We start from the raw sequence: 14,305 nt of genomic DNA on the forward strand, positions 1-14,305 counted from the left end.
CCCGCGGAGCGGACCTGGCAGCGAAACAGATAGGATGAAATCAGATCGGTGACGTTTGCGTCTGCGTAAGGGAGTAACCAAGGGAAGGGGAAGGAAGGAGCCGTAAGCGAGCAAATTCATTTGATCCTGATCCCATGACTCACCGTAAATACAAAAGCAAGTACTTCGTGTGTCACCTGACACTGCTACACCTCAATCTTGGATGTCTTCTATCTTTATATATCTTGTATCTTTATCTGGGAAACCGCGTTGCCATTAAAATGCCCTGTTCCCAGGGCAGGGGCAACTGGCTGGCGTTCTGCTACAACGCAGTCGCTGCCTGACCGCGGCTCGAGCTCGTTTCCCAGCAAGGAGGAAGCGATGCCCGGAAGCCTCCTCAGGCCTGGCTCACCACCAGCTGTCAGATGTCTCTGCAAACGGAGACTATGGTGCCATCACAGCCGCTGTCGATACCCAGAAAGCCGGCCTAGCGAAGCTGGCTGGCTCCAAGAGCAGGAGGAGCGGTAGGGGCTCGTTCAGGCCCTGCGGCATCCCCCGGCCTGCTCAGAGTAAGTTGCCTGTTACACATCTTTTGCTAGATGCCCACACGGCCAGGGCAGGCCCAGCAAAAGCCACTCTTGTCGACTCTTAGGCATGCAAGAATCAGCTTTGTCGGCCAAAGGTCATCTAATTTGTCCTTAACAACCTACAATGACATAAGACGTTAAAATCTCCCAAGACAACCTGTTCTAGGGTTCATGACTGCAGAAAGTCCCCAACTAAAGGAAGGGCAGAGGGTTTGGAAGAGGGTAGGGACCCAGGTCGTAACACACAACCTGCAGGCATGACACAGGCGTGTGCCACGGAGGCATTAGGATGGCTTTGTCTGGTGATGCAGTACCACTGTGGTTCTTATCCTCTCTGCCCTTAGCCCTGGCGGAAAGAGATTATTTGTTCCCCTTTGCAGCCGCCTTTTGGGGTGTGAAGATTGCTGCCATGCCCCCTTCAATCTTCTTTGGCTAAATTTATCGGCTTTATAAATAAGCAGAATGTCAAAGCAATGTCCTGCTGCCCCAAGAAATCATTACTCTAGCACAGCTGTACAAGCACTGATTAAGAAAATGGGTTTTGGTAGTTCTTGATTCAAAAAGACATTAACAATGACTTAATATTCCCATGTCTTTTTATTCTGTTTTTAATTTTCAGAAACAAGTTTTCTATATTAGTCTCTTAAATATTACCTGATTAGGCCTTGATCCCATGACCTCTTAGATGAATGGATCAAGCTCTGAACTGAATTATATTAGGAAGAAATGTTCTGTAAAATAACATGTAAACAAAATCATTTGCCACACATTCACATCTCCTAATAAAAATAGTTTAAAAAATCTAGATAGAGTGGAAACTTCCCTTCGTATTACTCAAAATAATTCCAAAGCTGTATAGCGATTACTTAATATTTAATTCAAGTTAGTCATGATAAACCACATTGGCAGAAATTTCTATCTTCATTCTTAATGCCTCACTGGAAGTGGCTTATAAGAATTCAAACCCACCTCTGCATTTTGTTATAGGAAGATGTATCATCTTTGCACGAGTTTCCCACTTTTAATAAGAAATACTGCAAGAAACACAGGTATCACTGTAATATTTTGCATGAAAATGATAGTCCACTAAAACAAAAAGTCAAAAGTGTTCTTATCACATGCTTAGATTAGTCTTTGTAGATACCTGTAAACTTTCCTTATTCTTTTTTAAAACTTTACAGATTGAATTTTTGGCACAATGCAAAGTATACCTTTGTTTGCAAAATACGCATTTGACATGCTTACATAAACACATGCTCCAAAGTGGAAATGCTGTATCACCTACCCTGCCATCTCTATCGCATCCATTACAGCAGCATGTCAGTGATCTCTGTAGGCCTGGATGGACCAAACCTTTCAGCACTGGAAATCCAACATCTGTTTTGGGGCACCTCCTTACAAACCAGCTAGGATTGCGTCTGATGGACCAAAATGCTTGAATTTGACTTGGTGCAGTGGAGACCGTTCAGCTGTTGTGCTCTACTGACTTTGTCTTCTGAGGCTGAACACAGCAGGTTAGACAGGCTCATTTTATGGGCTGGATTTGGCCTCTGGTCTACCAGTTAGTGCCCCCCTCGGCCCCCAGTTTAGGCCACGCTCAGTTCCTTATTTATGCTGCTTTGCTCTGTCCTCTAAAAATAGGGTGTATGTGTGCGGAGGCACAGGACAGCACACACAGACCAATGTGATCAGGTGAAGTCCACTCTACTAGAGCATCAGACATCATTTTATACATTAGTTACATCTGTACATGCGTTTAGCTACTTTACTATTGGTTGCACACATTATTCATGCACTGTCCACGCGCCCAGTTACACTTAATGATTGGTTATATCAACACTGTACACGCGCATAAACATAAAACATAATTGGTTATACTAACTAAAACATACAAGACTTGTCTCAGTCTAATTGGTCAAGATAAACTGCCGAAGTGAGGTTGTTTGTGCCAAGTTCTCTTTATCGTGGAATGCGCACCTGTGTTTTTCTAATTGGTATCTTTCTTATTTTTGTCTTCTGTTTATTCTGTTCAAGGCCTTCTAAAGGCGTCTGGAATGCTCTTGTGATCATTAGCTAAAAATGTTCCACAACATATGTGTACAGAGAGAGCCCCGCACTTTGCATTACCTGAGTGAAGTCAAGGTGAGAACTGCAGATAGGGGCTTGCTAATACCAGATCTGGGAAGAACGAGGCTTACCTAGGCCATAATAAAGGAATGCCCAGTAACTGTGACTAGGCAGGTCATGTCTTTCACCGCTTCTCTGCCTCCCTGGGATATTTATAGTTTACATGTCACCCATGAATCACAGAATCATAGAATGGTTTTGGTTGGGAGGGACCTTTCACGGTCATCTAGTCCAAGCCCCTGCAACAAGCAGAGACATCTTCAACTAGATCAGGTTGCTCAGAGCCCTGTCCAACCTGGCCTTGAATGTGCCCAGGGATGGGGCATCTACCACCTCTCTGGGCAACCTGTTCCAGTGTTTCACCACCCTCATCATAGAAAATTTCTTCCTTCTATCTAGGCTAAATCTACCCTCTTTTACATTAAAACCATTACCCCTTGTCCTATCGCAACAGGCCCTACTAAAAAGTCTGTCCCCATCTTTCTTATAAGCCCCTTTTAAGTACTGGAAGGCTGCAGTAAGGTCTCCCCGGAGCCTTCTCTTCTCCAGGCTGAACAACCCCAGCTCTCTCAGCCTGTCCTCACAGGAGAGGTGTTCCATCCCTCTGATCATTTTTGTGGTCCTCCTCTGGACCCGCTCCAAGAGGCCCATGTCTTCCCTGTGCTGAGGACCCCAGAGCTGGAGGCAGCACTCCAGGTGGGGTCTCACCAGAGCGGAGCAGAGGGGCAGAATCCCCTCCCTCGACCTGCTGGCCACGCTGCTCTGGATGCAGCCCAGGGTACGGCTGACTTTCTGGGCTGCGAGCGCACGTTGACGGCTCACGCCCAGCTTTTCGCCCGGCAGCACGCCGGCCCCCCTCGGCGGGGCCGCGCCCCACCGCTGCCAGGCGGCAGCAACGGCCCTTTAAGGAGGCGGCGCCCGGCGGCGGGCGCCCGCTGCCCATTGGGGCGGCGGCGGCGCGACGTGTCGCTGTGATGGCCGCCGCCGCTGCCGGCCGGGCCCGCGCACCGAGGCGTTCGCGGCGGGGCGTGCGGTGACAGATGTATTTGAAGAGGCCGGCGGGCGGCCTCGCCTTCTGCCTCTTCTACCTGGCGTCCTGCTTCACCAACAAGGTGAGGGCGGGCGCGGAGCCTCCGCAATCTCGGAGGGGCCGGGGCCGGGCGAGGCGGAGGGAAATGCGGGGGCGCTGGGCAGTTGATCCGCTGTGGCAGGAGCCGCGCCTGAGAGGGCGAGGTGAGTGCGGAGGGACCCAGGAGAAGGAGGAGGAAGAGGAGGAGGAGGAAGAGGAGGAGGAGGAGGGACGGTGCCCTCTGCTTGCCTTGCCCTGCTGAGGGAGAGCCGCCGGGTCAGCTCCTCCCGGAGGAGGGCGACCCCACGAGTGACACCTCCCCCCCCCGCGTTTCAGCCCAAAGGCCCACCGCCGCCCTCCCCCAGTGTGCCCTGGAAATTGAGAATACAGCTGTCTTCTACCGGTGTCGTTTTAGTCAGTGTGTGACATCTTTACCTTTCCATGACGTAATGCGTTTCAGTACTGGCAGATTGAGGAGAGTAAAGGGCTGACATTACGTTATTCAAGTGAATGAAATGTTAGTTATAGAGGCAGAAATTATGCTGCTTTGAAAGCATCGGTGACGCTGAATATATTTCATTATTGGGTACCTAGCAACCACTGAATGCACAGTCATTCCCAAAAGAAGATCTGTTAACTGGAACAATAATACCAAGTATCCAAGGGAAAAATGTGAAATTGAATTCAAAGTTTTATAGCAGTAGTGAAACAAACATTAACTCCCAGTTGTTAACTTTGACAGTTTAATTAACCTGCAAATTGAGGACAAGAAGTCTGTTTTCCACTGTTCAACTTAATCACCTGTTGGTATTGCTGAAATGCCTAAGCAGAAGTAGGCTGAAGATGGCTAAGTTGTGAATAAAATTCTATAGTTTAAACATAGTTTGAAGTAGTTTTTTCACTCTGGGAGGAGGAGATGGAGTAATCACTCCTTGCTGCCCTATTTATCAGGGAGTGTGTCTGTGTTTCTGGTGCAGGTTTTTGAAAGAAAAGATGTTTTTGAATCCAGGGTATGGATTTCCTGGGGGGGAGGGTTGGAGGAAAGCAGCATTTCAGAGGTGAAAATTAAATCTCTTCTCAGCATTGGCTACTGGTTTCTGTTCCAAGGTACACTTGCCCAGAAGTAGACTGAAGTCCAGATGCAAAGCAAAGTTCATAGGAAGAGAGAAGGAGCAGTGATTAATAAAACAGAAAGGGGCTAGAAGAGCTGCCAGATTGCATTATGCATTGCGAAGCGTTCTTGGCTTAACTGTACTTGAGAAGAAGTTGGAAGGACTTTGCCATAGGGTCTCCATTTTCAAACCTGAATGTAGATTTTAGTGTAATAAAGTTAAAAATAACCAGAATATAGACCTTCCAGTTGTTGCAGGTGGTATGTAAATGCAAGTGGGGGTATGGACATGTGCAGATAAATAATCCTCATTTAAAACCTGTGTGGCTGTTCTGACAAGTGTATGTGTAACATGACCCGTTGTGAATCAACAAGCCTTGTCTCTGCATATTGATGCCAGCTTCTTAGCGACACCCCCACACACCTAAAAACTGGACCTTGCAAAGTGGTCAGCACAGTTTCCTCTCTCTGTTGAAAGCTTTTAGCTTCTCCTTTTTCCATTGACAGCTTCTGCTGGCTCCTGGAAGGAACGGCAGATACCTTTCCTTTCCTCTGAGGAAGCTTCAGTCATACTTCTCCTTTGCAGAAATAGTGTTTATAGACTTCATTATGGGAAGTTGTTAGATCCTGATATATGTATCGAAAGGCATATGTATTTCTGCCTTGTATTTGCATATATACATATATAGTGGGAAGACAGTAGCATCCATAAGCGCAGACTCTGACAAAGCATGCTAAAGCAATGATGTAGGCGCTTTGCTTTTTTACCCTGTATATTACATCTCCAAAGGGCTTTATGGACTGCTTAATATTTTACACATAATTGTGTATAAACAGAATGTTAGGTCTCTAAGATGAATTAATCAGAAGAGAATTATGTTAAGATTATTGGTCTTGGTTGTGCCAAAGGTTGCCCCTGTGGTATGATATGATTTTAACTGACAAGTGCTTGTGTCTTTTTGTTCCTGTTAATCCTTTTCCCATTCAGTGTGATGCATGTAGTGTGCTCAGAAAGTGAAAGAGCAATTCAGAAGGTGGCCTTCTCTCCATCATTCACTGTGTCCACTCCATACTTCATGTACTTCAGTGTCTGCTACCTTCCACAGTGACTGGGACAGCGTTCTGGTGTGGGAAGAGAAATTACCAAAGTTTTTTTTCTTTTCACTTTTCTTCATTTTGGTAGAAACTTTTTGTGTTTTGTTGCTCTTGTGATTGTTTGTTAATGTTGTAAGCTGTAGGTGTTTGATGTCCATTAATTTGGTATTTGTTTTCCAGTATGTCCTGTCTGTCCTGAAATTTACCTACCCTACCCTTTTTCAAGGGTAAGTACCATTTTAAGAATACAGTTGTTTGAAAAATGACTTTCATCAGTAAACGTCTTGCTATTCCGTGCTGAAGCTAACTTTAGTACCTCTTGTCATTACTGGCTTTTGCTTTCTAGAGAACATACTTCATGAAGCCTTAGTAAAGCATTCATTAATGTGTCTTGGTTAGTTTTCAATTATCATGGTGGTGATGTAATTAAGATATATAGACGCCATAATTTCTCATTTTCCTGAAAGTCTTACACTTCAGCATAGAAAAGTAGCAATTATAGTACAGCCTGTCTTCTTTGGAAATGGCAGTCATGGATAATGTGCCGTTGTGGTGTATTCTTTCACTATGCTAATGAAAACCAACCTTAAACCCATCTTTAGGCGTACACAAATACCATGTTGCTTATTTTCATGCTTAGCCTTTGTTGTAACTCTGCATCACAAATAACTATCATATCTTAATGATTGTAGTGAGAAATCTAATGTTTTGTCAAGTGTCCATATATACCATCAGTGCTGTTAATAATTTGTGAGACATTTAGTGAAAATCTGGCCTCTTTGAGTCAAGACTTCCCCCATTTGTTCTTTTGAGATAATGGTAAAATCTGCAGACACTGGATGTCTTTAATTCCTCTACTGCTGCTTAGCATGGCTTATATTCTTGCCTGACTTGCAGCCCCAGGACTGCGACCAACTCTAGGAATAATTGCCTTGGGAATCTCCATTTTCTTTGAGCGTACTTGGTTCTATTAAATATGCAACACACACATAGACTGTCTCTTGGACAAGGCTTTTATCTATGGGGAAAGGGTTTTGGGTAATGTATGTAAAATACAAGTGTGGTAAATCAACAGTAAAAAAGCGTATTTCAACGGCAAGCAACTGCCTTATGGTATCTGTGTTACCACAGTTATTTCCTTTTTCTATAATTTGGAAATGCATCTCAGCATCTTAATATTTTTTCCATAAGTTCTGGATTTTAAAAGTGACCTTTCCTTGAAAATTATTAAGTGGCTTGGATGCACTTTCATTTAGAGGTATGACAGATGAGCAAAGGAGGAAAAGAATGTTATTCTCAGTTCATGCTGTTATTGTTCATTGTCATTGTTTTTGTTCCCTATATAATCTAAGACTATATTGCATAGTGCTAAGCTTATGGAACTGTTAGTAACTTCAACTTCTGTCCTTAAAACCTGAGACAAGAGGAAATTCTTCCCAATAAAGTTGATGGGAATTCATCACTGGCTTGGAATAGAGCACAGTCAAGCCTGCAGCAAATATCAGGGATACCTGGCTTTTAAGTTCTTGCATGCTCCTCATCTAAAAAAGATTAAGTGAGCTGTGGTAGTAGCATTGAGTATTCGTCATACCCATGTGGACAATGAGCTCGGTCTTCTCTGACACTGTCCAACTGTATGTAATACTGCATAGAGTGAATGTTTATTTGCATATGTGTGAGATTTTAAATAATTCCTTAAATGCATTGCAATGAATGGGAATAATAAATAAAACCACTTCTATACGTGTTACAGATGTTAATGTGATTTAACACTGTAATACAGTATCTCTGAACTATGCTAGATGTTCAAGGATTTTCACCCAAGAAACATGAAACACTTCTCTGAAAACCACTAGCTTAAGGAATAAGGAAGCTAATAACTTTTTTAAAGCTTAAAAAAAAAAAAAAATCGGTGTGCATCACTACTCATTTTAAGTTACCTGCAAGCATTTCTAAGGCCTTACATACTGTTTCCGTAATAGACTGAGGAACACCTTTATGGTAAAATAAGTCATTAGATAGATATGTCAATGCAGAATGTATGTAATTTTTATATACCTTTTTAAGGAGAAAACCACAGTATTTTGCTTTATATGAAAGGTTGTCTGGCTATAAAGGTGTTTTCTTTAGAGGCTCTGAATCAGAGCCTCATGCAGCATAATGATGTTGTTGTTGATGACACTTCACTTTGTGCTTGCTACACAAAATGTAGCGGGGGGGGGGGGGGGAAGTCTGAATTCAAGGGAGTTTGTCATCTAAGCCTAGCATAAATAACCATGGGAAGTCATAGAGCTGATGTTTGAAACTACTAGGACTACATACGTCATCCTAAGGGCTTATTTCTTCAGCTGAAGCGAGTCTTTGAATCCTGAAATCATGTTTATTTGTTCTAACAATAACAGTTTATACATGGAAAGATACTTGTCTCTTGTCACAAACCCTGCCTCACTTGCATCTTCAGATCATCATGGCTGTAACATCACTATTATTATTGTAAACCCTGTGTGGGAAGAGATGATAAAATGGGGATTCCGTAATGTGACTAAGGTAATTGTGGTAGATGGTAATTTACAAAGCATTTGAAACAAGAGGTGGAAGAACCGGAGTACTAGAAAGTTTGGAGAAATGAAGGCCGACAAAAATGAAAGATTTGAAGAGGAATAGTGGCATCCCTGGAAACCTAGGGAAATGGTAGATAACTAGTCATGGGTGTGCTGTGAGAAGTTCTGTGGATTCTAAGGTCATGGTCCACATGGTTAAAAAGGACAAACGATTCAGAGATGCTGTTTTGTTTCTATTTCAGGTGGCAGACATTAGTGGGTGGACTTCTGCTTCATGTCTCCTGGAAGCTGGGCTGGGTGGAGATAAACTTGTGTTCAAGGTACTGTGGGGTTTTCAGTATCTGCTAAATACTTATTTTCTGTAGCTGGGTTACAGCATAGTTAAGTTGGTTGTGGAAGTAACTAACTTGCGAAAATATAAGTAGTGTGTGTGGGGGGTGATTGTATGTGTTCTGCTCCACAGGTGGGAGAGAGATCTTGTGTTTTAGTCTAATGAATGTTTAATGACACGGACTTCAACTGATTACTAATATAAAGTAGATTCAATTTAACCTTGGTAAGACAATCAAAAAAGCATAGCCCCTAGTGAAAACTATAAGGATAATTTATCCAACCATCTGTCCACATCTCTTCCCTGGATTATTTTATAGTATTACAAGAGAAACCTTGGTAATGTTAGTTAAGAGCACTGACATACCCTTCCCCAAAACCTTAGTGCAGTGAAGTCCACAAATGTGATCTGCCTTTTTCTCTAAGAAGTGTGTCCCATAAATGAGAATCATCCACCCTTGTCTAACTGTAGCATTTATAACTGCACAGCAAGAGCAGCCATTGCAGTACAGGATTGGTATAATAATCAGACTCCAAATTAAAAAGTGCTTTGTAGACAAAGGTCATCTGCTTGAACTGAGCGTGACGGCAACTCAGAAGAGTCATCCAGCATACTGTACTGTGCTCAGGTGGATCCATTCTGCGCTATGGAATGTAGCATATCTTTTTTATTTTGCAAAATGTTATAATTTAGAAGATGTGTGTCCACAGCAATTGTTGAACCTCCATCTCTGGAGGTATTCAGAACCTTACTGGACAATGACCTGAGTGATGTGACTTGACTGTGAAGCTGGGGAGGATTGGACTAGATGATTGCCAGAGTTCCCTTCTACTGTAATTTTTTTCAGTGATTCTGTATTAGCAAGTGACAGCTGATGAATTTTCTGTTTAGGATTCAAACAGTTGGCTTGCAAAACTGAATCTCCTCATTTGGAATGAAATCCTGCATGTATGTCAGAAGAACCAGGCTAAGTTCTATTTTAATGTCCATGCAAGTGACTACATCACCACTGAAACTTAAGTCAAGTTGTAAATGGAAACAGAATTTAACTTCCTATCTTTTATCTGCAGTGTAGATAAAATGAAGATACTGGTTTAAAAGCTGTCAATGATATTGGTAGAGGCAAGATTAGGGTCCAAACCTTCCTTTAGGGGCAGTTACTGATATTATTATCAAATGTATATTGTTTATGCAGATTTTGTCTTCACAGAAGAGCCTAAAGGACAAAGGAATACAGCCGTCAGTAATGTCCTTTTTAGTTCAACTTTTCGTCACTAGATGATTACTTTTGCTTTAAATCATGAAATTAAAGAAGTTGAGTCTTTTTTCCCAGCCTGGAAAAGATATTTTCGTTTTTTCAAAACTTGGACGACATTAAAGAAAATACTGAACGAGAACCATTTTCTGTTGTTGAAGAGGATGTTTTTATCTAAAAAAAGTTTTGGTGAAAAATTAGTTCGTGTTTTGACTTCAGGCCACTAGATGTCAGCACATGATAGGAAAAGTGATTATATCTTCAGAAACCTCTTCATTAGTTTAGCTAATACAAAATGCCTTTTCTAGAATAGATCTAATGAAATTACCAGAATTAATTTACATGTTTTGGCTATAATTCAACCAACTACCTAAGCATGAGTTTAAATCTGTCTTTCTTCAGAAGAATTAGGCACATGCTTTAATGCTTTGCTGAACTGGACTTGAGCATGTATCTCCTATATTAAAAAACAACCAACCAACCAACCAACCACCAAACACCCCCCTGCCCCAACCAACCAACCAACTCCCCAACAAACAAAAATAATGTCTCAAAGCTTCTGTCTACCACTTCCTCTCAAGCTCTTTCCCCCTCCAAAGGTGAAGATGTTTCCCCCCCTCTTACAGAATTTTGGTCTCTGAATCTATCTGGGTTTGTTTGGGGGGTTTTTTTGGTGTATGTGTAGGATACTTAAGAATACAACATCCAGTCCCCGGTCTTGTCATGCTTCAAATAATAAACTGCTACTCATTTGTTTGTTTATTTCCACAAAGTTTCAGTATTTCTGTCATGTGGACTGATCTTATATGCTTTCTGAGCCAGTTCAGGTTATCCCAAAGTGTCTCAGCAAAATAATTTTATTACATAGAGATCATCACGCTTTGTCTAAAGTCAGGAATACTAGCTCCACAATGAAGACCAAATAAAAAGGTATTTCTTAGAGTAGTTTGTCTTAGATTTCTGGGGATATCCTGCTTTTCATCTGCTTCCCCCCAGTACTCCCAGCTGTAAGGGACTCTGTCACCACCATCGTTGCTTCTAAAGGGTGAATGGTGACTGTTTGCAAAATCTGTATCCAAAGCAAGAGCCCTGTGGAGTGCAGAGGAATATGTGTAGCACCTGCATAATGCTTCCAGTGCTGTGATCTGCCACCCAGCTTCTGCCTAACCTCTGTAGGCACATAAGTCCTCTGTGTTCTAGTTGGCATTTCTTGTAGTGGTGAATTTTCCCCACAGCTAAGCAGCAGCTCAGAACCTTGCTTAAACCAAACCTCCAAAGTGTGGTTTAGGGGAAGCTACCCATTGACTTGAGTGGGCTTTGGAACTAGCCCTACAACCACAAGCTCATCAGTTCTTTTATGTCACTGAGCTTTCCTGGTTCGCATGTATATCACTGTATTGCCAAGATAAGAAGCTACTAATTGGTACAAGACAGATTGTTGGTGCTGACACATTATATCAAATATCCATGCATTCTCTTTCAGTCCTGAAATTCCCGCTTGGCAGCATAAAATTCTACCCTTACATCATGGAAAAAACATCTGAAGTCCTTTTCCATTGTACTTCACAGTATTGCATTGGAGGTGAAGATATATTTGGGATTCCTAGAATTTAGTGGTGGGGAACATGAAAGAGTGTTATGTTCTAAATGAAAATTCAGTTTTCATCATGTGTTCCTTTGATCTTTCCAGTCCTCCTTTCTTTTATTTCCTCCCCCTTTCTTCCATTTGTGGCAGTTCCAATAGGGTGGGGGTATTTTTGTTGGTGTCTGATGTGAACTTCTTGGTAATGAGGTATGATAGTTTTAGATCCTGGTCTTGGTAAAATTCCAGTTGAAGTCAATAACCTTAAAAGGAACAGTGTTTTTATAAAAAATGATGGTGACTACCCCTAAAAACCAGAGCAAATATTTATGCCAGTGAAAAGATCTAAAGATTTTTCTATTTTTGTTACCCTGGTTTTTTGATCAAGTATCTTAGGAAATTATGTATATAAAAAAAAGAAGAAACATGATGTTTAGGGTTTTTTTCCTTGTCTGTGTTTACATGAATCTTTAAGCATGTTTTATCTTCATTCAGACTGTTCTGATTTCATCGTTTAGAGGTCTGTTTTTCTTGTGTTCCATGAAATATGGTAGTGTAGTGGTACCTATAATTATTTTTTAACTCTTACATGCTAGTTGGAAGTGTAATCCAAATTAAGAAACTACAAGCAGTTTGGTTTCATTTTGAGAACCAGCATTATTCACTGATGTTTTCTTGAATTTAGTTCAAAGCTTGGGAAGAGTGAATGGGGGTAACAGTGTCTTCAGTCCTGGGAAGCCTTTCGATCAGGCCTTTAGATCACTGCTACTCCTTTCTTCCCTTGCTCAAAATCTTACGTTATTGTCTCTGAAATTTACCACCTACCGATCCCTTTTTCCCCTTAAGTACCAAGATCAAAAAGGAAAAGTGTGAATTCTGAAGCCCCTTCTCAGAATTGAAACCTGACCCTACTGCAATAACCATATCTAAAAAAATACCAGATCAATCTGTGATGATTTCATTCCTCCATTAGTTGTCAAACTGCCTCTAGAAGTTTGGCTTAGTCAAAGGAATATTATTAGGAAATCTCAAGAGACAGGCTTCCACAGAGACAATCTGATCTTTAGGAAGAATCTCTTTGTAAATCTGGCTGAGAAATGAATGCATGGGTGGGCAAGTGTATTTGTACATAGTGAAAATGTGTGCTGTCTGTGCAAGTACACCATTTTATGCCTTCATTTGTCAGTTTTTCTTCCTTTTACAGTGCATCAAGGAAATTAGTTGAAATTTCTCTCCCTTAAAACCAATAGGAGTAATTGCTATGAAACAAACAATTTTGCAGGGAGAGGAGCCAGGGAAAGAGTAAAAGAAAGAAAATATATCTGCAGATAGCTCCTATCTGGGATCAGATGAAGTGATTAATTTCTGTCTCAGATTTCTTTACTATGTGCAAGGAATACTGAACAATCAGACAATGAATTTAATATGCACACCTTTGAAATATATGTACATATATACATGTTATTATATTCCTTGCAGGCAACTGTTGCTGACTGTATGTAAACAGAATGTGGTGAAGTAATGGGGTTTTAATTGTTTTCACAGGTCTGAAATCCTGTCATGGCTTCCTGCTTCAGTACTGTTTGTTGGCATTATTTATGCTGGCTCTAGGGCACTGTCTAGATTGGTAAGTAACACACAAGTAGAAGTCAGTTCTTTATGACCTCTGCTTTATGAACAAAGAACGTTCCCTTCATACAAGGTGTTTAATGCTGTTCCTGGGTTGGGGGGGAAAGAAGGGAGGAGGGGTTTAAATAATACATACATTGTTAATGGTGCTAGAGCAGCAGTCCAATCCTATGAAGTGTAGAGCAGTATCAAAAAGCACTTCTGTGACAGTCCAAAGCACTCAGCATCCCTCCAGAGTACTCAGTCTTTTGCAGAACAGATCTTCAGTGGTCTGAGTTGTGCAAGTAGGGAAGAAGCTGAAGAAGGTACTAGCTGTAACTTTGCAAAAGGGGGAATGGGGCTGTGGGATCTGTGGGAAATCCTTCCAGGAAAACGGTGAAGACCATTTCAGTGAGAGGCTTTTGATGCTTTACAGGATTTGAAAAAATAAATTGAAAGTTGGAAAGAGATTATGGGAAGGGTTAGATTAATCAGTTTTATCATTCATTTGGATCACAGTAACCTACCAAATGTTTAGAGGATATCAAATCTGCTTTCCTTGAAGTTGAATGCTTTTTACTTAAATGATACAGTTTTTAAAAAAAAAAAAAAAAAAAGGAGTGACATAAATTTTTAAAAAACAGCAATGTCTTACTGCTGTTATGCAGTCTGCAAGGCCAGATTCTGCCCTAGTTCCCTTCTGCATTTTGTCAATGCATCTTAATCTAATTCCGGAGCCAGCTTGCTCCTGCCAGCTCCTAAACCCCAAGAAGGATCAAAAGGGAATTTTTGACAAGATTCTGCTTGTAGTGATCCCTTGAACATCCCGGTGGAGAGGTAGGGCAGAAAAGGACAGAAGGTCTCTGTTCTCACAAACAAGGCTGGGGGCCTCATCTTGGACCCAAGTGACCTTTGCAAAGTAGAGGCCTGTGCTCAGAAGCCCCATGCCTCCAGATTAGCTCTGTCTCAGGTGGTTGCATTTACTTGCTCTTGGTTCTTT

At 41.7% G+C, this 14,305-nt stretch overlaps 1 protein-coding gene across 9 annotated transcripts in view; it reads left to right on the top strand.

Moving 5' to 3' along the window:
* The first annotated feature begins 3,636 nt into the window (after nt 1–3,636).
* TMEM241 (transmembrane protein 241) overlaps nt 3,637–14,305 on the top strand; it is an 82,565-nt gene continuing 71,896 nt past the window's right edge. For all 9 annotated transcript variants that reach the window (XM_030011967.2, XM_030011966.2, XM_030011965.2 and 6 more), the window contains exons 1-4: nt 3,637–3,805; nt 6,149–6,195; nt 8,772–8,849; nt 13,243–13,324. In XM_030011967.2, the coding sequence (XP_029867827.1) occupies nt 3,734–3,805; nt 6,149–6,195; nt 8,772–8,849; nt 13,243–13,324 (279 nt within the window). In that variant the 5' untranslated portion in view covers nt 3,637–3,733. The remainder of the gene's footprint in view (nt 3,806–6,148; nt 6,196–8,771; nt 8,850–13,242; nt 13,325–14,305) is intronic.

This window comes from Aquila chrysaetos, chromosome 4, assembly GCF_900496995.4.
Source record: "Aquila chrysaetos chrysaetos chromosome 4, bAquChr1.4, whole genome shotgun sequence".
In the NCBI taxonomy this organism is placed as follows: Eukaryota; Metazoa; Chordata; class Aves; order Accipitriformes; family Accipitridae; genus Aquila; species Aquila chrysaetos.